Source organism: Dermacentor silvarum, chromosome 9, assembly GCF_013339745.2.
Source record: "Dermacentor silvarum isolate Dsil-2018 chromosome 9, BIME_Dsil_1.4, whole genome shotgun sequence".
Lineage (NCBI taxonomy): Eukaryota > Metazoa > Arthropoda > Arachnida > Ixodida > Ixodidae > Dermacentor > Dermacentor silvarum.
In genome coordinates this window covers 147,567,122-147,588,798 of record NC_051162.1, presented here as the reverse complement: position 1 = coordinate 147,588,798, position 21,677 = coordinate 147,567,122, and the positions used below count along the sequence as shown (strand labels likewise).

General features: G+C 49.6%; 1 protein-coding gene across 10 annotated transcripts in view; it reads left to right on the top strand.

The window, feature by feature from the left end:
- LOC119464516 (CUGBP Elav-like family member 2) overlaps positions 1-21,677 on the top strand; it is a 521,231-nt gene that overhangs the window by 53,521 nt on the left and 446,033 nt on the right. For 2 of the 10 annotated variants that reach the window (XM_049655491.1, XM_037725530.2), the window contains exon 1: positions 11,461-12,452. The exons of 2 other annotated variants lie outside the window; for them this stretch is intronic. In XM_049655491.1, the coding sequence (XP_049511448.1) occupies positions 12,397-12,452 (56 nt within the window). In that variant the 5' untranslated portion in view covers positions 11,461-12,396. Of the gene's footprint in view, positions 1-11,457; positions 12,453-21,677 lie in introns of those variants that run through there. 6 more of the 10 variants (XM_049655492.1, XM_049655495.1, XM_049655493.1 and 3 more) reach the window with 5 other exon arrangements.

Below are 21,677 nucleotides of genomic sequence, written 5' to 3'. Positions count from 1 at the left end.
GGCGCAACCCACCGCCCCGTTTCAGAGGGGACGCTCCTAGCATCCATCCATCTCGGGCAGAGACTTTTGGAAGACTGGTGGCGCGTAAGTAAGTAGGGAAGATACAGAGCAACTTAGAACGAAAATTGGAACATGGCTGCAGCATAATGTAACCATGCGCCTACTCTAGGTAGAGAGAGAGAAATTTATTTACAGAAAGGCAGAGAGGTCGGCCTGAGCTGTAACTTGCTCTGGCCTGCTACTCTACACTGGGGAGAAGGGACGGGGAGGAAAAGGGCTGATGAATGATAATGATAAGAGGAGGAGGTGTGTATGTACAATTTTACAACGTTGTGGCATCTCTAAAGCCGTGCGTCTAGCCCAGTGGCTTGTAGAAAGACTAAAGCGGCACTGGTTATCATGGCTGCGCTGTTTTCATTGGGCCATGGACCTAAAAGAAACTCGTCTGATAGGGGCCTCTTATGGACTTCTGCAATTGAAGAGACCAGTTGCTGTCGTTCTTGCGCGTACGCGGGACAAACGCAAAATATATGCTCAAGTGTTTCTGGTACCTGGCAGTATTCACAATTGGGGCTAATGCCACTGCAACCAATCATATGTCTGTAACGATTTGTGAATACGACACCAAGGCGTATCCGGTGCACGATGCTTGATTGGCTTCTTTTGAGCTTGTGAGGAATGCGGTATGTCATTTCTGGGCCCCATTTATGCACTCGCTTGTGTTGATGATCTGGTTGGGTCCAGTGCTGCAACGTACAATTGCGTATTACGCAACGAAGTAGGGCATTTGTGTCTGTCCGTGAGACGGGAATGCGTACTTCAGTCGCATTATTTGAAGCAGCTTTCGCTTCAGCGTCTGCCTGCTCGTTCCCTATCACACCACAGTGCGAAGGTATCCATTGAAAGGTGATAATATGGCGATTTCTATTTGCAAGGTCGAGAAGCTCTGCGATTTCTATAGCAATTGAATAATAGGGGCCCCGCCTGAGAACAAAGTCAATGGTTTGAAGAGCTGGTTTGGAATCAGTTTGAAATGTTTTTCTTGAACAGCGTTCCTTTACAATATGAGCTGCTTCCGAACAGCATTTAATTCACCATGCCGCCTACTCTAGTAATTTGTTGTGTTAGGGCATATCGTCACGTTAATGTAGCATTAGCCTTATAACTTTAATAGTATACACTGGAGTGAAGTGACACATGCTACCGCATTGTTTCAGGGGTATTATGATCATAGTAATGATCATCGTCAGCTGTCTACTATTCGAGCAGAGCGAAACATACACATGCGAATGTTCGTAACATATCTGCAGAAGAAAATGCTGTTCGGAAGCAGCTCATATTGTAAAGGAACGCAGTTCAAGAAAAACATTTCAAACTGACGCTGAAGAGCACATTCATGTGAGGTTATAACATCCAAATGGGGTCCTGAAACAGTGGTTGAGGGACCTGCTGTAGAGGCCAGTACATGAGAAAGCTTGAAGGTTGTGGCGCTAAGGCAAACGCACTATGAGGCAAGAACTGCATCTTAAGTAATTTAGCTTACTAGTGTATAAGCAAAGAAGCATCTAAAGGTTGAGTCGCTAGATGATGATTATGATGATTGAACTGTATTGAGAGCCGACGAAGTTGTTTGGGCGCCTTCCTTGCGGGTGGCCTCCTCAGTCCAGGAAGCCATGGGACCTGGCTGGATGCCTGCCTTGCCCTGTTGTTCACTGGTCGACTAGATGGGGATTTTTTTTTTTCTTTTTTAAGTTACTAGGTGTTCGCTTGCAAATAACCTCTGTACTAACTATGTGCAACTGCTGACCACCTGCAGTAGCCAACCCTTACAGAAGGGCAACCTGTCTCAGACGTTGACGCGCGATGTCGCGGGTTCGTTACCCGCCTGCGCGACTGATGGAGTGCGAAAGATTTCCGCATGTTGAGGGCGAGCTCCACCACTGGAAAAGCTGGCGCCGCCGTCGGCGTGACGTGGTATGAGGGATCACGTGGTCACGGCGGCCGCTTCGGCTGCTCCTGAGGCGCCGAAATGAGCTGGAAACGAAAGTTTGAAGTTCCACCTGCGCTGCGGTTCTGATTATGTGGGGAGGTTTTCCCGCTTCAGGTGTCGTACTTGACAGCACCAGGTGTCTACTTGAAAGCATCATAATAGGTTTAGTGCTGCCTTCGAAAGCGTCCGACATGGTATAGGCTATACTGCTCCGTGCCGCAGTGCCGGACGCGCACGCAACGGAGCCCTTGTGTCAGCGTTCACACGTAACCGCAGGCCAAGAAGCTGCGTGGAGCTTGGATCGCGAAACTTAGAACCGGCAAGCAGCCATCGGCTACAACTCGGGTGTGCAGCAAGCACTTCCGCTAGGAAGATTTCTGCTACGACGTCAATCGGGTCTGCGATGTTCGGTGAGCAGCAGAAAGCGCGCACTGAGAAGCTCACCCGGCTAATGTCATGAAGATTAGGTCTGTGAACTTGTCGATGCAAGATATTGGCAAGTTCACTGGAATGGAAATGGAACGGTAAGAAACACATAAAAAAGAAAGCATGGTATATGCTCATGTTTGTGTTAGCAACAGACGATAAATGTACTGGATTAAGAAAAAGAAGCAGCGGTAAATTGCTCGCGTGAGAAGACCGATAAACATATATGTGCGACGGAGCTTGAGAAATAATAATGTCCAAGAATCACAAGTCACCGTAGGCGTCGAAGCCTATATTTTGGGCCTAATAAATGTTTATTCATCATCATCTAGTTATAGCGTAATTATTTTTGAACCGCTCTGATAGCGTCCACGCGACAATGGTTGTTTGTGTACTGTCAAATGCTCATATTCTGCGGCCTAAAGCTCACGGCACGGTGCGAGAACACGCTCGCAGCGAAAGCGAAACATCGTACGCGGACAAGCACGCAGACGCGCAGTCGGTCGCCGCGAACCCGTGCGATCGCTGCATTGAGTATCCATTTTGTTGCACTCCATTTGACGACACAGACAACCCACTATAAGCACATATTTCACATAGTTTGCTCTCAGCGATTGCAAGAAGCCGGTTCGGGGGACTCCATCGCGGCGACCGCGCGCTGTGGGCGTTCACTGTACACGTATTCGGTAAAGTATCCCTCGCACGTATTCCTCGTACGCAAGCGAGGCGCTTCCGGCAGATGGCGACTCCGTAAGTCCTCGCGCCCAGTACTTACACCTAGGTGCACGTTAAATTAAGCACGAGGTCGCGGGGTCCATTCCCTTCCGCGGCGGTCGCATTTCGACCGTGGCAAAATGCAGAAACGCTCGTGTTTTAGGTGCACGTTAAAGAACCCCAGGATGGAGTCAACATTAATCCGGAGACCCCCCACTACGGCGTGCCTCATAATCAGATCGTGGTTTCCGCACTTAAACCCCGGTGTATAATTTTAACTTTTTTTTTAGCAACACTGGGAGATTGAATAGACTCTGGGCCCTTACGGATCAGTTTTTGCGTCTCATATAGCCTCAGTGCAGCTTTGCATAGTAAAACGCCATCATTTGCTACTATCGCACTTACGTCACTCCGCAGAGAGGTATATAGAGTGGATTAGTGCAGCAACATCGAACCGCTCTTACGGAAAAACCGGTTATCCGTGTATTCGATTCACCTGTTATTCGAACTTCAAAACCGGATAACCAGGTTGATCGGTTTTTCGGTCGGTTATTCGGTTAATAGTATCCGGATATTCGGATAGCCGAATATTTATTCTTCCATACTTGTGCCGAAATTATACCTCTCTTTCTCTTTTGTATTCTTATATTTGTAGGTGTTTTTGCAGCCGCTCGTGTAAACCCGATATCTGCTCCGGTTAACCTCCATACATTTCCCTTTTTAAACACCAAACATTATTCTCCGAATATTCGAATATCCGACTAACCAGCTGTTTAAACCGGATATCCTGAATATCCGTTTCTTGAAATCCCGATAACCGCTTTTCGAGACCGGATTCACTTCTCTTTGGTTCAACCGGATGGTCGGTTTGAAGGATATTTGCAAGCACTAGAGTGGATGCACCTGGATGGTGGTTGGAGCTCTTCCTCGGGAAACATCTCGCTGTTGATTCTTGTTGATAGCTTGGGGAACTGGAAGACCGGACAAAGACCGAGCACATTGGTGTTTGTTCTGTGAAATGAATGAATGAATGAATGAATGAATGAATGAATAAATAAATAAATAAATAAATAAATAAATAAATAAATAAATAAATAAATAAATAAGCGCGGCCATTCGTGTGGGTGCCTCACTCGTGCTGAGGTACTCATGATGTTTCATTGTTACCTCCGTGCTGTAGATGACGTGTTTAGTGCGACTTTCTGACAAGATTTAAACGGACCGCATACACTTGATAAGTCCGATCGCTTCTTTTTTTATTTATTTCTCACCATAATTCTCCGCGCACCTCGTCTTCACGTATGTAGGCTCTGTGGACTACTAGTTTCGCTTATATATAGTTAGCACGTTTTACGACTTGCTGCCGGCAGTCGTCCAAATCGTTTGGCTCCACGTTCGAGTAGTGACTTCTTTTTGCGGCTTTGAGAACTCGTTTCTTGCTTTCTCGTAGTGAACGTCGCTTTTTTCTTTCTTTCTTCTTTCTTTCTTTCTTTCTTTCTTTCTTTCTTTCTTTTACAAGTGTCGGATATCCTTTCACTTACGTTTGGCAAGGCGGCGTTGCTTTGCTGCGGAAATATCGAGTGTCTGATATGCAACGAGTAACGGTCTGTTTCTCGTTAGAAAAATGCTTTCCATGTGTTTCACCGCGGAAAGGAGGGGGCGGGGGGGGGGGGGGGGGGGTCACGCCAGCGCAAGTGCGCATGCATTTCTGATTAAGGAAACACACAAGTTCTAAGATATTTTTTTGTTTAATTTAGAAACCCCGGTATGCAGTGTGGCTTAACGAAGATATCGAAATCTTCAAAGCTAAACGGCCTTGGTTAGCGGCAGAAGCGCTACACCGGCTTTGTCGTTCAGTGTTAGCGGGGCTGGAGTAACAGCGGCGCCATATTGGACACGCTACAACCTCTCAGTAGGAACACTGTGTCCGCGCGGATGCCAGTACGGCGAGCCCCTTCAACGTCGGAACTGCGAAAAACGCGAGTATCGTCTTATTGCATGGTACTACCTATATATAGTGTTATCATTAAGTGCCGATAACGGAACACAAGCCGATAAGAGGAAGTGATACTGATATAACTACGAATAACACGTGTTTCCGACCAATGGTGGTTCCGATCAGCGTAACACCTCGTGTTAGTGGTATAGTTCCGGCGTCGCAGCAGTACGTTATATTGGCGCCTCCGCGGTGTTGTTCTCGGTGTCATTTGTGGATCTACGTGGTGTGCCAACGAAACTTCGTGCTATCGGTATAGTCCAATCACACGGCTTCCGGACGTCGTAGCTCACCGTAGGTCCCTCGATTCACACAATCTAACATCGTCTGTAGTAGCCCCCCGCCCTCTCCGTACACACACTTACACGCATACATCTTTTCCCCACCAGTGTGCTTGTCCATGGCCTCGCGATGATTGTTACAATGAATGAATCTCTATCGCGAAGGCTACCGAAGTGAGCGTAAGCGGTGGTTTTTAATTCTTAAATTCAAACTCTAGCGTAAAAAACAAACAAAAAATCCACTGACGTGGTGGGTGGAGTCGTATTTGTCCTGGCCGCTCGCGGAGCCCCGTTTGGGAACCCCCGGTCTATAGTGTACACACTCGGGGGTTCGCGGCACGCAGCTGTATACGCTTTCGCCGTCCTCACAATGTATGCTTCGAATGGTATACGCCAGTAAATGCCGGTGACGCAGCAAGCTCGGTGGTCTGCAAACCTTTGTTTAACGCGCCATTCCCTTCCCTCTCTTTTTACTCCCTCGGGTTTTTTTTTCTTCGATATCCCCGTGCCCCACCGAAGGCACCCGGCGCCCGGGAAACCATTTGCGTGTCCCGAAATACACGCCGCCGCTGTTCGAGTGATTGGGGTGGCCCCCTCCAAGCACAGGACGCACTCGAAGGGCTTCCTCCGAAGCCCTGCATGCACAGCGCTCGCCGCCCAGGTTTTGTGTACTGCGACTGTTCTGGCGCAAGCGTCTTTTTGCTCATTGCACGTGTTTGTGTGTGTCTGTGCTCGCGTTAGTTTTCGCTGCAGGCCAGCTGCGCTGGTACAGATGCGGCCTGCCGTTCGTCACTGCCGTTTTTTTTTTTTTTTTTTTTTTTTTTTTTTGCCGTTTTACTCTCGACGGCGAACTTTGGGCTTGCGCGCGAGCATTCGACGCGGACTGAGTTGGGGGCCTGATGCGTAACTCGTTTGTCGGCTGCCAGTTATTTCGGGCCTGATTGTAATGGGGCATATGTTTTGCGGTGATGAAATTTCCCTGGCTTTCGTTTGAAGTGGGTGGGGATGGGAGGGGGGGGGGGACTAAATAAAATTGGCCAGAAATTATCGGAGGCTGTTAGGGTAAGATCGCGTGATAGCTTCCCAGTAGACAAGCTGGGATATCTATCGCAATCTACGTTTTTCGCTTCGGGTCGTTGCAGCCCGCCAAACGAGCAGTCAATCGAGTTTCAGTATAAATGAAGCAATCCGCGCAGATTGTATACAATCGAGCTCGGATACATAAAATCTGAAGGAGATCACGAGAAAGTTCGATATAAAGGTATTTCTATATGTAAAATAAAAATTTTATACAAAAATTTCAAGGGGATTTTTACTGCTGTTCGTCATACACAATAATTCGTTATATGTGGGTTTGATATATCCGGGTTCGACTGTACCAGCATGCATTGTACCCGCATGCATGCTGGTACAATTGGCACTGTACTTACCTATTGGCAACATTTAGAACTTATTGTAGCATTTGTACTTATTGTAACAATTGAAGGGCGCGCGCAGCTCGGCCACGCGTTCCCACGGCGCCGCACGGCTAATTAAATCGGGCGATTCCACTTGACGCCGCAGTTAAGCGGCGCCTTTGCTTTTTTCCCGTCGCTGGCAGCCGCCCTACTCGCACGCGCGAGCTGGTTCCGCTGCCTCGCCTGGCGCGGCGCCAGGCTCGTGGAGCTGCACGCGCGATGAGCCCGGCGCGTGTGGTCGGCGCCGGCAGCCGAGATTGCGATTGCCGATCCGTCGTACTGTACCGCTGTTGAGCGCCACTATAAATGGCGCGCGCGCCGTTTCGCCCATGCGACCTCCGTCGAGATGTACATGCATACTTCGAGCCGAGAAGGAGGGTGGGGAGGTGGGGGGGGGGGGGGGGGATGCGGGGGAACGTCCCTGTGTCTGTGAATGCCGCGCCCGGCTGCCATCCTCCTATAGCGACCGTTCGTCACTCTTCGCGACCCTTTACACGCAGCGGATGCCCCGTGGCTTTGAGTATATACCGGAAACTTTCAAGAACGCAAACGCAATAGTAATCGATAACGACTAAGACGTTAGATGTTTTAAGGTATCATAGATAAACTTTATTAAAAGAATAATCAGAGTTTTGTGTTGCCCCGAAGGGACATCGCTAATGGTCGGGGCCCCCAATCCGGGGCTCCGCTGGCTCTTGCCATGTTCTCAGCTCTCTGGATCAGCTTGAGCTGGTCGTCGAGGGCCGAGCTGGACAGCAGTGCCTCCCAATTGTTCCCTCCTGGTGTTCGTGTCTTGGTGTTCTATGTTGTGTGGCGTGCAACTCCCACGTAATGTGGTATAGTGTTGGTGTGGCCCAGTACCGCGGGCATTCGTCCCTGTAGGCTGTGCGGTGCATACGATGTAATACGTGTAGGTTCGTGTAAATGCCTGTCTGGAGCCTAGGCCAGAGGTTTTCAGAACTGCATGGCCATTAGCTTGATTTCGGTATTGCCCAAGGTATTCAGCTGGCTAATTTCGAATTTCGCCGGGGCTACGATTGGGCTTCAATTAACGCGGAGAACGTGATGACTTTAGGAAGGGGTGCCGGCTGGCGCAACACAGGGCTTAGAGAGGCTTTCATCCTGCGCAGGACATAAGATTGGCTGAAGCTGAGGATGATGGTTTAACAATTGCTCACAACCACGTCATCAATCAGATGTACCTCCATGGGGTTGCCTTCATATATTTCGGAAAGGTGTTTGATTCAGTACAGAGATACCAGCAGTGTGTACGCTGTAGCGCGAAAGGCCACACAGACGGTGGCAGGAAAGACGAGGACACGTCCTTTCTGTCGCCCTCTGTGTGCCGTTTGCGCTATACAGTGTACACGATGCCGTACGAACTAATCGCTCTGCCCTTTTGAACTTCATATCGGCATTCATCGAGGCATGGCATAGTCGAGGTAGAGATGAAGCGTGGGCGATTATCAGGGAATGCTTAGAAGATTCTACAGCTCCAATGATTCTTCGCAAGAAAAGCGATAAGAATGCCGCTTACGTTGAAAGGGAGTCAATAAATGTCCTACCTCCTTTGCTATGGCGTCTCAAGCCGGCATAGCCGGCTTACGTGCTTGGGGTAGCAAGTTGTCTTCATTTGCGTGTGTTCATTTGCTGCTTCGTTGATTCTGATGGAATGCCATCGACACTTATACTGAGAAAACAGCGACTTTATATGCAGAGTATTACAGGCAGCCATTTACTACCGAACTGACCCATTGAACTCGACAGAGCCGAAGGTGCAGAGTACCGCTCATGCGCCCACAACACTCGTGATGTGGTCGGGATCTCGGTTATAACACCTCGGTGACGCCTCCAGAACCACCAAATCACGTTACACCCGTGTCCTGATTGGGTCAGCTGGGGTTTTACACGCACGTGACCATTTCTCCCTCCCTCACCACGTTGTTCAGAACACCGACGGAGGAGGAAAATAAAAATGGACGCCTATACTCTGCCTATACTCTGTTGCACCGTAACATGACAAACGGGGAAGGCTGCGGTAACTGTGGGCCAATAGCATCGCGGTAGAACGCCACGTGACTTTTTTTTTCCCAGTGTACCACTCCGCCCGCTGCGGCGGCGCTGCCGAAGGGGGAACTGTAGTCTGGCCAACGATGGCCTCCGAGGTTCGATGGCGCGCGCTGTGTTGTGTTTGTGATCGTGTTTTAAAATTTTCGTAGCAGTGTCCTAACTGCTAGAACTATGCAACGCAACTGAGCATTCATGAAGATTATTTGCAGATTTTTGTCACCTCAAACATTACCAGACACTTGCTTTTTATTTTCTCACAAAATAGGGAGTGACAGGAGGAGGTGCACGTTTGGCTGTTTCAAAACGAGCGGAAAAAAGACTAAAAAGGGAGAAGAAAAAGATTAAGCGAAACTGAATCCTATCAAGAGGTGTCGGCCGGTTTAGAATAAAAAGAACAAATGGGGAAACTAACTGGGATGCCTCTTGGAGAAGCAGGACACTGTGCGCTTCTCGCGTCTTTGCATAGTCTCCGAGATCGGCGCATGATGGCGTAACGCTATTATGTAATAACGTAGAACGTCACGTGATGACGTGATCACGCCAAATGTCGCGGGAGGACATCATCACGTGGAACGTTATACGTTATGTGGTAACGGCATCGTCACGTGACGATATCGCCTGATGATGTCATAACGTCGAACGTGACGTCACGCGATGACGTCGCGTCTTGGCATTGTCTCCGGATCGGCCCACATTTTTTTTGTGAGGAAAGGTCGCGCAGGCGGACGCAAAAAATCCCGACCAACCAGAGGCTACAGCTTCGCTGTTAAAATGCCCCATGACGAGTCATGTGAACTCAAAAAATCGTTGCGATCAAAGGGACTAGGACAAATAAATAATTAAAGAAAGCACGCGAACGGATGGCTCTCTTTAAGAAGCGGGCTGACTCTTTTAAGAAGTAGGTGATGTTGCTTCAGCGTGGAGTACGAGAGGTCCCGCAGCCTTCGCCATTTTCCAAGTTAGGGTATGAAATGTTGCCACTCGTGTCACGCCGTTTGCGCAAACTGCGAAGGCGAATTTTAGCGCATGATGCAGAAACGCGAAACACTTCACACCACTCTCGCCAAACGCGCCACGCCATTCTCCGAAACGTACGTGTGCGGACATGGTATCGACAGGTGCTGGACAATGGTTATGGTTAACCGTGCGACGTATTCCTCAAATTGTTCGACGCGTTTTAATTTCTTCTAAACGGAGCCACAGGAAAGACACGAACACGCTTTTTAAGGCTGATGCACACTGGGGCGACACGGCGCCGATTTCGGTCTGCCGACTGTTGGCGACACCATTTTCCTTCCTTTAAACCGTTGGCCACAGCGTTTTCCGTCCTGTAAACTGCTCGCGTCATCAATTGGCAGACCAAAATCGTTCCCGTGTCGGCGTAGTGTGAATCAGCCTTTAGTGTCATTGCGTGTTCGTGTCCTTCTGTGGCGCCGTTTCGAAGAAATAAAGCTGTACCACCTCGCCCAATAACTGTCGGTTCTACGCGTACTTTACAAATTTGATCCGGATTTCGAAGCAGTGGTTCTTCAGCACGTACACTCGAGTGCAAAAGTTTAAGGACCAGAGGTGCCGCTATAAATTATTATTATTATTATTATTATTATTATTATTATTATTATTATTATTATTATTATTATTATTATTATTACGTCTTTGGAGACTTTAGGCATAAAGACTGAAATCAAGTGGTACTGACTGCTCACGTGCGCCTCTTTCACCAGCGCCATACATTAGTACAATTTGACGTTGCGCCGCTGTGCTAGGATTAACTTTTTTTTTTCTTTTCTCGGGGAAAGCCGTGTTCTCTAGACTTTTGCACTCGACTGTACCTAAGTCTAAATACACGGTCGTTTATAGCGTTCAGCGGAATGCAGCCGGCCGTGACCGGTAGCCGAGCTCGCAACCTCTCGAGTACACCAAGCTATAATCGGGGCGCGGGGCCTTCGGTCTATTCACCCGCGCCACTGGTTCAAGTCGCGCACGTGGAAGCGTCGAGAGGCTCGCTGTACAGGCCGCCGGTTAGGAGCGTTTCGAGCTTGAGGCGTGAGGGTTGCCCTTTTGGACTCTCGGGCGGTGAGCCGGGGGTTCGTGGCCGCGCGCGAATCTGGCAACAAGTGCTCGGGGGGGGGGCCTTATCTCCCGCTCGCGCTGGGCTTCGTTTTCTCTCTGTTTTTTGATTTTTCTTTCTTTCTGTTTGCTCTCCCCTTCCTCCCTTCGATAACGGCAGGCACTTGAGTTCCAGGCCTGCTGCTCGTCCCGCGAGGCCGCGACCCTCCGCTTGTCTTATCAGCCGCGCTTGCCTCCGCGTTCCTGGGCCCGGCCTCGCTGACGCCGCTCGCGGTCAGTCTGCGCGCGCGCGACGCGTTAACGCCGCCCAACGAACGCCCGCCGCGTTTGCAACGCCAAACTACCTTCGTTCTCGTGTCGTCGACTCGATTTTTTTTTTTCTGTCGAGAAGACTGTGTTGTGTGCCCGAGTGCCATATTAGGCCTATCTGGAATCACGCGGGATACTGCTGCGTCGTCTGCCGGCTCCGCCTTGTGACTCCGAAACGTGGCGGATCTGAACAGCGGAAGCCGTGTTCCGAGTTTTCGGGGTGTACATATCGTTCAGAGGGGCCACGCTCGGATATCGCCCCCTCCCCCGTTTCCCTCCTCCCCAACCGCTCGCGCCTTATCTCGGGCGGTCTTTTGTCTCAAGCGATCACGAGTTAACGCCGTGCGCAGTGGCCGCTCGACCCGAGCCGATTATCAATCGCGTTCGACCGACCGATCGGTGGGCGGCTTTTTTCTAGGCCTTACGCCCCCCTGTTGCCCTCTCTGTAGGCTCGTGGTGTGTCCTGCCTTATTCTACGACTGGTCGTTTGTCGTTACGTATTGTTCTTTTTTTTTTCTTCGTATGTTTTTGAATCGCGCGCGGTACTGCTACGCTGTTCTTCTGTGTGTGGTGAACGTCTGTTACGTTGATGTCGCAACTCGTGTGACTGTCACGGTGTGTTCCTCCTGATCATCGTCGTCGTCGTCGCTGTTACGGATCGTCGTGTCTTGCCACCCTCGTTGTGTCGTCGCTGCCGGTCGAGCACGTGGTGACTCGAAGCTGCTGGGCCACGTCTACTAGGACTACCGGCGCCTTAACGCGAGATTTTCTCCCTCGAGTGGCCCTTTCACCGCACGTATAGCGTGCGTCGTGAATGTGGACTGTCGCGAAGAGCCAAGAATCTTTCGGAAGGCGCTGTCCGGTTACCCGAAGGGACCGACCCAAGTTTGCGGCGGCGGCTACTTCCTTTGTGACTGCTGCTGCTACTGCTGATGCTGTGACGCTGTAACGCCCGTCCCCCTTTTGTTGTCCTGTGTTCCAACTCTTCGTTGCCCGCGCTCCCCCCCCCAAAAAAAAATTATACCTCGTCGTCGCTGCCTGTCTTGTGGCCGTTCTTTGTGCGGGTTGTGACTGTGCGAAGGCATGACCGATAAGGAGATTGCCAAAATAGAAGCGATCGTGGAGCGTATTTGTCCGAGGTGAGTGGGCGTCCCCTCCCCGAGCTTTTCCTTCCTCTTTTTTTCAGTTTGTCCGTGCTTGATTTTTTTTTTTTGTCTGACGTTTTATTCGTGACTTTCGTTACAAAGTTGTTGTGTGGCGGTGTGTGTTTGCGCGGACCTTGGCGTTTTATATATATATATGCCAACGCATGCACTGCTGTTTCTGTGCACTGTCTGGAACTCGCTGTCCTAGCTAAGCCTATCGGCAGCGTGTCCGAAGTGTATCGCGAACGTAGAGAATAGTGGCCGAGGTTACGTCGGTCGCGAACGGGGTATACCTCTGTGCTTATAGATCGACGATTGCATGCAACGTTGCCCCTCACGTGCATAGTTTGAATGGCAGCGCAAGTCGCACACGTAACAGAGTATACGACCACGAGAACACGGCGCTGAAATAAAATGCCAAGTGCCGCGAACCAGGTGGCTGTGTCTTAACCGTAAGTGCATTTCGACCAACTAGCCCAAGTATCAGTTCTATTACAGCCCTCTTACGCGGCCGCGCGGGCACTTGCTGTATACGTCGTGGTTCTGCTGGTTCGTATTAGCTGTGATGGCGACTGCACACGGTTCTCAAGGAGGTTGGCGTTGTGGAGTTTTATGACGAGGGACAACGAATTGTGCTTGACTGTAGGATCTGTACCGACTTAATTTGAATCGTTTTGCAGAGGTCGTGGTTGTTACCGGGTTCCCTATCACGCCGCGCGCCTACTTTGTAGCTTATGGTTGTCGGTGGAGTCACGTGACATCTCATTGGACGGCGTTCACTGGACATTGACTGGCCTCCGTGATAACGCAAAACTCGCGCCGGGACGATCATGATATTGGTGCACGATAGGTGCTTTCGCAAGGGTTTGTGACAGCCATGCCAGAAACGTCAAAGTAAGCGTGCTTAATAGCACGCTTTGCGCTTGCTGCGGTAGCTGTGCTGTTCTGCTACTAATGGACACTGGCAGTGGTAGAGACGCTTATACGGTATGGTGCAGGGTTGCAACTTGCTGTAAGATGTTGGTAGGCAGCATTAGTACGTCATTAGTAGATCACAGTACAGTATTTGAGCAAAGTGTTGCCGTTCCACCGTAACCGATAGCGCCTGCGATCGACAGCGCATGCGCAGTTTGATGAAAGTGGTAACGGTATAGTGCGGCAACGATGTTCTAAAACACTGAAATATCGTGAGCGCTTGCGATTTTTTTAAACATAAACGCAAACCTGGTGCACATAGGGCGCGTACTTCGTAAAGATGTGCGAACAGGCTAGTTGAATCGACACGATTATGTATGCGTGTTGTGCGGTGCGTGCTTCGTCTGTTATTCACACGCGGTGCAGAACATTATGTAAGCGCAGAAGCGCTTATAGCCTGTCATGTTGTGGCTCGCTTAGTTGAGCAAAAGCGTCCCAAGATGTAGCCGACTAGCGCCACTTCTGTTTTTTTCCATGTCTCCCCCGTACTGCTATTCCTGAAATGATGATACATCTGTAGACAGTCTGAAACTCATTAGCGCCCGAAAATGTTGTACTTGTCTGCTGAGCCGCCGGACGGAGCGCCCTGCTACGAAGCTGCAGCGAGCGGCCGATTGTTTCTCGCGGCCCCGTATCTAATCTTTGTGTGCTGCGGTCGCCGGGCAGGGCTGCGGACGATAACAGACGTCTCTATGGGGCTGGACGGCCGCATGACGCAGAGCTGGCGCTATCGCCCCGACAAGCTGGCGCTGACGAGGCTGGGGAGGAGCGAAAACACACACACACAAATAAAAAAAAAAGAAAAGGGGCCACCCTGTTACAGTCGACGGGACGCCAGTGTGTTTTTCCTGCACGTGGTACCTTGTGGATAAAATAGCGCTTGGCCTAGGTTGGGTTTTGTTGGATCGATGTACGGTGATGTAGTGTGGCTCTTTCCGTTTAGGTATTTCGGGGCTGCATAGCCGTGCGACATCTTTATGTCGAAAGTGGCACTGGGAGAGTGGGGATTCTGTTCGCTATAGTAATAGTAATAATTAATGATACATTTATTGACCGTGAACACTTAAAAGTACGAAACTCGGGCCTACAAACGTCAGAGTACTTGGCTGGCGGCGCCCTCCAGGCAAGAAAAAATTAAGTCACATTCGTGACGAAAAATGCCGCTGAATGCGTAGTAAATAACATTGGCCAGCTTTCTGCATAAAAGAAAACAGTTGAAAAATAAATCAAGTAAGAAAACGTTCGCATTATTTCACGTGCCAAAGTGGAATAGAGTCATTCAATGCGCTGAGTCTCCCGCGCCCGCCCGTTGAACACGGTGTCACTAGATGTCACCACCGGCGTTTCTGTTACCGGGAGAGGTTTTCCCGGTATTCCGCTGTACACCACCGCGATGCCGTAAAACTCTCGAGTATGGTGAAACAGTTACCCGGAGGAGGATTAAACCGTTTAACGCCAAAATTAATTCCAGAAGAACGTACCAAATTTACCAATTTGTAGTCATATTTTGCATGTCATTTTGATTCGTAAAATATATTACTCGATTGGTTTCTGTGTAGAAATAGACATATAATGAAAGAAAGATGTTCTTGATGACAGCTTTTCACCAATGCCGACCTTAACTCGTCTTTGGCGGCGGGATCAGCACATTATCGGGCTGGACGAGTGTGACTCGTCATTGGCGATATCGGTGTGCAACTTCGCATAATACCGAGTACCGGTCGGGATTGGGTGTTACAAGGTTAGAAGGCGGAGCGGCAAGCGAATGCGTGAACACGGAATTTGGTCGGTATGTTTCGTAACCGACGCGCTCCACTACCGTCGCACTGATGATAGGCTACCAACTCTACCGCGCTGCCCCAAGTGCCACGTGATGAGCGCGCAATACCGGCCGTCTCGGGAGTGTAAGCGGCGGTTATTAGTGGTCTGCTGGAGGTGTTCTCTGCCGACAGAAAGAGAGATATAAAAGGAGCGTGGCCGGACAGGCGGCATGGTTGGTCGACTGTGTTAATGAGGACAGATTACCTCGCGCCATTTTAACGGTTGCGCCTGGAAAGAGGCGTCTGGATATGTTTGTCCTCTGTTGGTTGGAGGAGCGAGGACAAAGCAAGAAGAAAAAAAAAAAAATGAAAGAGTGGTGTCTGGTTCATTCTCTGGCGAATAATTGAAACGGGTCTGCGGACTCGCTATGCTGTACGCGGTGAAATGAGCGATTGATTGTTTGAAACAGACAACCAGAAAAAAAAAGTACACTAAATGGTTTTTGAGGTTTTGTAAGTTACTGCGTAAGAGTTAATCATACTACATCAGCTGGTCTCAAGGAGATGTAGATGTAGAAACCCATGGGAAAAAGGGGTTCTGTGTCTATACTGTTTTTTTTTTGTTTTTTTTTTAATGTAAGGAAACCCAGGGCTCGATGTCGGCCCATTGGTAATGATAGCCGGCTGCGTGGAGGCGGGACGTTCTCGAGGAAACTTGGCAGTGTGCTTACGACGAGAAGGCTCAGTAACAGTGTGTCACGCATTTTTCCGACAGTTCACGCCACAGATTTCGTGCAAAGGAAAGGAAACAAGCGGCGCGTTCTCCCTGCCAATCAGGATCGAGGAACATACTGGTAGTAGTAGTAATAGTAGTAGTGGTCGTATTGGTAGCAATTGACTATTAAAACAGGATAGGCGAGGAAATTTCAGCTCGCCGCGCTGTAACAGTCTAGCTGAACGAATGACGCCTGAACGGACGCCAGCAGATAGGGTTGTGGAAAGAAACGTTAAGGTCAGGGGGAGAGAAAGGGTACATATATAGAGCATACGTTGGAAATATAAAAACGGCTCTCTGCATAGTAATGTCACACTGGGTGTTTCACTTAACTGGGCCCAAACTTTAAAAATATGCAAATGCAACGTAGCTGGACAGAACCAAGGTAATCTTGTTTGTCGTCGCTTGAAGATACTCGTATTATTTTTTTTGCATTCAGCCTAATTAGATAATTAGTCGTAATAATTAATCAACTTCTCATTATTATATTTAGATGAAAAGTGACAATGAGAAAATTGTAGAGCGACATGAGAAACTCCCGATGCAGCTTTCTGTTGCTCAACACGTGCTACATGAAAGGGTTTTTCCGAGCGTGGAACAGGCCCGCTATTACACGCAAAGTGCCTCGAGCGACCAGTCGTGCGGCAACACTTTTATGTGGCACGTATTGAGCAACAGAAAGCTGTATCGGGAACTTTACATGTTGCTCTGCAATTTTCTCGTTGACACTTTCCATCTAATTATATTTGAGAACTTGATTAATCAATTACGACTAATTATCTAACTCGGCGGAATGCAAAATCAAATCTGAGTATCTCCAAGCGAAGGCAAACATCGTTACCTTGGTTCTTTTCAGCTACGTAGCATTTGCACATGATTAAAGTTCTGCCCCACGATAAGTGTAACACCCTGTGTGCAAATTCGCAGCCACGTAAAAAGCGTTCACCTTAGTTTGTCGCTGCGCTAAGTGTATGTATTGGACCAGAAGATATAGGCTCGATCGTGCGTCGACCGTCGCTCGCCCCCCTCACCTCCTCCTCGTTCAGTCGACATTGTCCCGAGTGTCCGATATTGTCCTGATTGGAATGTGTCACGACCCATTCCAATCGTGGACTCGGGCCGCTGCTCACCGCGAGGCGATGTAAACACGGCGAAATGCCGTTGTAACGATGTTTCTTGGTTCGAAAAGCTACTTGTAGCGCAATAGTTTTGCCCCCTTCTGCCGCCATCGATTTCCAAACTGCTAAGCAGCCCCCTTTTTTTTTCTTCTTTACTCGTGAAACGTATACAGCAGGCTTCGGACACAGGGTGTGTAAATGTTGTTTGACTCCCTTTTATCCTAGCGCTCTTATTATGCAGGAAGTAGATTGCTTTTGATCGAAGTGGTAATAAGAACAGGAGCAGTGCTCCCACGAAGGGGAGTGAATGATCCGCGGAACGAGAGAGAAGAAAGAGGGTGGGGTGTGTTGGGAGAGGGTAGGGTTTGGGGAAAGGTCGCGCAGGCGCAGTAGGACCCTGTCTCCTTCCACTGGTACGTGTATACAAGGATCCTTGTGTGGGTGGCGTTCACGGGATATATCGCCGATTTTTGGCGTTTGTCCTTGGCATGGCCGCCGCGTCGCCATGTGGGGCTGGGCTTTCTGTGAGGGAGATAAAAGGGAAGAAAAAAAAAAAAGAAATAGCGGAAGAAATGCGCCGGGCGCGCTGCTTTGCTATGCAAATGGCTTTTCATTAGGGAAATGATGTTGTCCCTGCTATAAGTTGAAACGCGTTATCGCCGATGTACACGGTCCGGCCCTTGTCGGCTTTCGCTTCGATGCGCTGCTTTTCTGGCGTGCGGATCTTCCTTTCTATCCTTCTGTCTCTCATATGTCTGCCTGGCGTGCACTAGTGTGCTTTTGTGTTCGATCGGCCGTTCGCGGTCCCTTCGTTCGGTATTCCGGTTTTGCTCCGACTCGCGCTCCCGCGTTAAAGCTAATTTCTGATCTGCCCGAGCGCACCCGCGTTCTTGCCGTCTACGTTGTAAAGTTTCGGCCTTCCTCTTTATTGTCGTTAAATTGAATAAATAACCTAGCTTCGTAACCGCCGCTAGTCGTTTTTCTTTTTCTTTTTTTTAGCGTTTGTCTCGCTTCCCCATAACGGGCCGTTTTCGGTTGCGGTGATTCCAATTTGATATCGGCTTCGTTTTCCATATGCAGTCCGCATTTGTTCCGCGGAGATAAGGAGCTATTCGAATACCGCGGTCTCCGCGCTTTGTTCAGCACGATATGTGTGTGTGAATCGCTTATTTCGATAGCCCCCCCCAGGTGGTGACAGATGCGTGGGCTTTTTTGCGAGAACAGGCATGCGTGTCAGTGACCTTTGTCAATGACTGTCTGTCACCGGATTATCGCTGTTACCGACGGATCGCTTGGCGCAAGACCAGCTATACAGTACGTGATTTTTTTTTAAAAAACAGTGTTGCTTATTCTATAGCGAAGGAGGCTTAATATGATCAGATTATGCGCTCGTAGCGAATAATGTTTACGAACTGCGCGAGCACCAATGAATTTGTTGCGGAATGTGCGGTGAGACATTTATCTACTGCGAACGCACGTGACCCGTCGAATGACCCCCCTTTCTCGAACGGTCCTCGACGCGAACCTGTTCCGCCATTCGACCGAGTTGATCACAGCGCCGCCCCTCGACTGGAGAAGACGCTACACTTCTCAAGATATGGGCCTCCGAGGTTTGCGCGTGCCGGCCGGTTTTACGGGCGCGCGCAGATCTCGGAGGACGCGCTCAAGGAGTGTTGATGGAGAGTGTCAATGAAGCGCGGTGACCACTTCTGTCGACAGGCGGCGCTATCATCTACTTTCTTGAGTCGCGGTAGTGTGTTCAGAGGAGAAACGTTCTCGAATGCGGGGCTATATAACAGGTGTTTCTGCGAATATTTGTTTAAAAAAAAAAAAAACGTCTCTGGCACAATAGCAGAAGTCTAGTGCTTCAGCTGGTCTACTCGGAGAGGCGGACATTACTTGCAGGCAAAAATGGAAATGCACAGTCGACCAATTAAGAAAAATCACTCATTAAGTTCTTAACTTATTACCTTTTCGCACATGTTGTAACTTACAAAATCTTGTCGGGTAGTTCGCAAGGCCGATCTCCCTCTTAGAACGAACTCTCAGGATGACACCAGTTTCTAGATATTAGTTTCCGAACATTGCGAAGAAATACATTGGCGGTCCTAGTCTTGTGGTTCAATGCATAAAACGGCGTTTTGTTACTAAGTGGAACGACGGGACATTTTTACCACAAATTTGATGGCGCATATATTAAAAAGGGGTGTCGTCCGCGCAATTATGTTCAAGTGGTTAGGCCTTGCAGTCTCATCGGCTACAATTTCTAAATTCCAATATATGCACTATAATGTGATCATTTAAAATGTTACTTAGCGAAATTTTGTTAATCAGCAGATTATGCCAGCTCAAGAGCTAGAATTGTGCTACTCGCCGCAGGCAATAAAGATTGCGGGGCCGTGATTTTGTAGCGAAGCCTTATACGACTTATTCTACACTAGTCTTATCATCCACCGCTCACGGCCGTCCGATCCCGTTGATAACGCGAGCGTACCGTCGCTCTGACCACTGACAAAGCGCGATAAGCGCGAAAAGGCGTTATTACCGGAAATGCATCGCTGCAAGATACCGGCCCTGAATGCCTTCGTAGAAGCACCCGCTATATTCGAGGACTGGCGACTGTGCCTGCCGCTATCCTTGCGATTCGTGTGTTGCTTTTCTGAACACTCTTTCTAATAATAATGTTTCTGAGCGAAATTAGTTCATGGCAGCGGAAGATTGCGATTCATGCTTAGTGCTGGCTCGAAGCGACGTACTTAATAAATCGACTTTTATTTATTTTTTTGGTAATCAGCACCGCGAGCGTGCAAACGTGCTTTCTTTCGACTCCTCGCGCCGCGTAAAATTTACCTGTCGTGTTATTCGTTGCTCCGACAGTACGCGTTTCTCTTACGAACCCGAAGAGCCGACGAGAAGGGAGAGGGTGAATGAGATGGGGAGGGAGGGAGGGAGGGGAGTGGGCCGGCGCGAACCACGTAACCAGCCACCCGATCAGCGGTTTCGGCGAGCTGTGTTTGCGTAGCTCGGCAAACACAAGGTTGTTGGTGCGAAGTCCCATCTCGTTCGTTAACCTCAGTTTTCGCATCTCCACATGCTCTTCGTGTAGGCTTGGGGTCTAAGGTTAGCGCGAACGGCGCAACCGTTCGCCGAATAATCCGGCACTGTGCGGAGAGCTGCGAACGCTTGCGATGCGACGGTATCGAGTCCCGCAATAGCGTATACAAAGTGCTCTAACTGCGTGCGTGCGTGCGTTCGTTCGTTCGTGCGAGTGTGTGTACTATAGCCCGATCGTTCTTGTCAAGTTAAACGGGAGCGCGCCGTGTGTGTTCGCTTCGTTTCGTAATGCTGGAGGAGGCAAACCCGCGACGGGCGCTGGAAAGACACGCTCGTCGAAAATCGAGCCGTATACCAATTGTTTGGTATCGCGCAATCTTCCTGCGAAAGAACGCTGCAAGCGGATAGAAAATCAGCGAAGGGATACGTTATAACGTCCGCGCGTCGACGGCAGTGGATTGTCGCTCGCTGCTGCGTGTAACTGCACAGTATGTGGCGGCTGCACAGATCCCGCCGAAGGACTGCTGTAGTGAATGGTTGCTACGTGCACGCGAGCCGGTCGATCCACGCCCGCCCACGGTTCGGCGCGAATTTAAACGCCGAGCAAGTCGAAAGGGATCTGTAGCATGCCGTGTCGCGTTTCCACGTCCGCATGCATTTGTCACCGCGGTCTAATTCGGGCTCCGAAACGTGCACGTTTGGGACGATAACACGCTTACAAACCGGGCCACGGAGCGACTGCGTATCACGCGCTCAGCTAATTACACGCATCGCGGCTTCTGATCACATGGTACGTGGGTGGGCTTTGTTCACCCCGTCATTATCGTGTGAATAGGCGTGAGTGTGGAAGGATGCTGCCACACGGCTGTCGCCCGAGGGAGAATGAGACCTTGGTTTCGTAAATTCTATGTTCATATGGAACCTAAACGACGAGTTCATCCAACATTGCGGTTTCTGTCGATCCCCTTTCCTCCTTGCCCGAGGGCATGGTCAGAAACGACGTTTTACGTTCTCAACACGACCGTTTATGAATGAGAATGATCAGGAAAAGTAAGCCTTGAGTATTGAATGTATCACAGCTAGTGGAGTTTTCCACCTGGTTAACTATACTGTGTCAGCTGTGCGACCTCCTATATATGGCCGTTTGTCGTGAAATAGCGGCAACCTGAATGTCGGCCCTTTACACCGTCGGCGAGGCGGTTAGCCGAGGTAATTCATATTTTGCAACCTTTCACTTGTCTGAAAGCAGCGTCGCGCCGTGTCTTTGTCGGGAAACTAAGCCGTGTGCCCGGCGTTTTCCAGCAGAGATGAACAGCTCCGATTGTATTACCTGCTCGGCTGCATCCATTCATACTCACGCAGCACGGTTCGTCGTTGCATTACAGAGGGATGTATGCAGGTTCTCGCTACATGTCAGTGGCTTTCCATTGCTGTAGCTAAATGCAGTGCAGTGATAAGGCTCTGGTCATTGAGCTGTGTACGGGTTCGTAATACCAACCGTCGTACTTCTTTTTAGGCAGTGTGCGTACCGAAAACA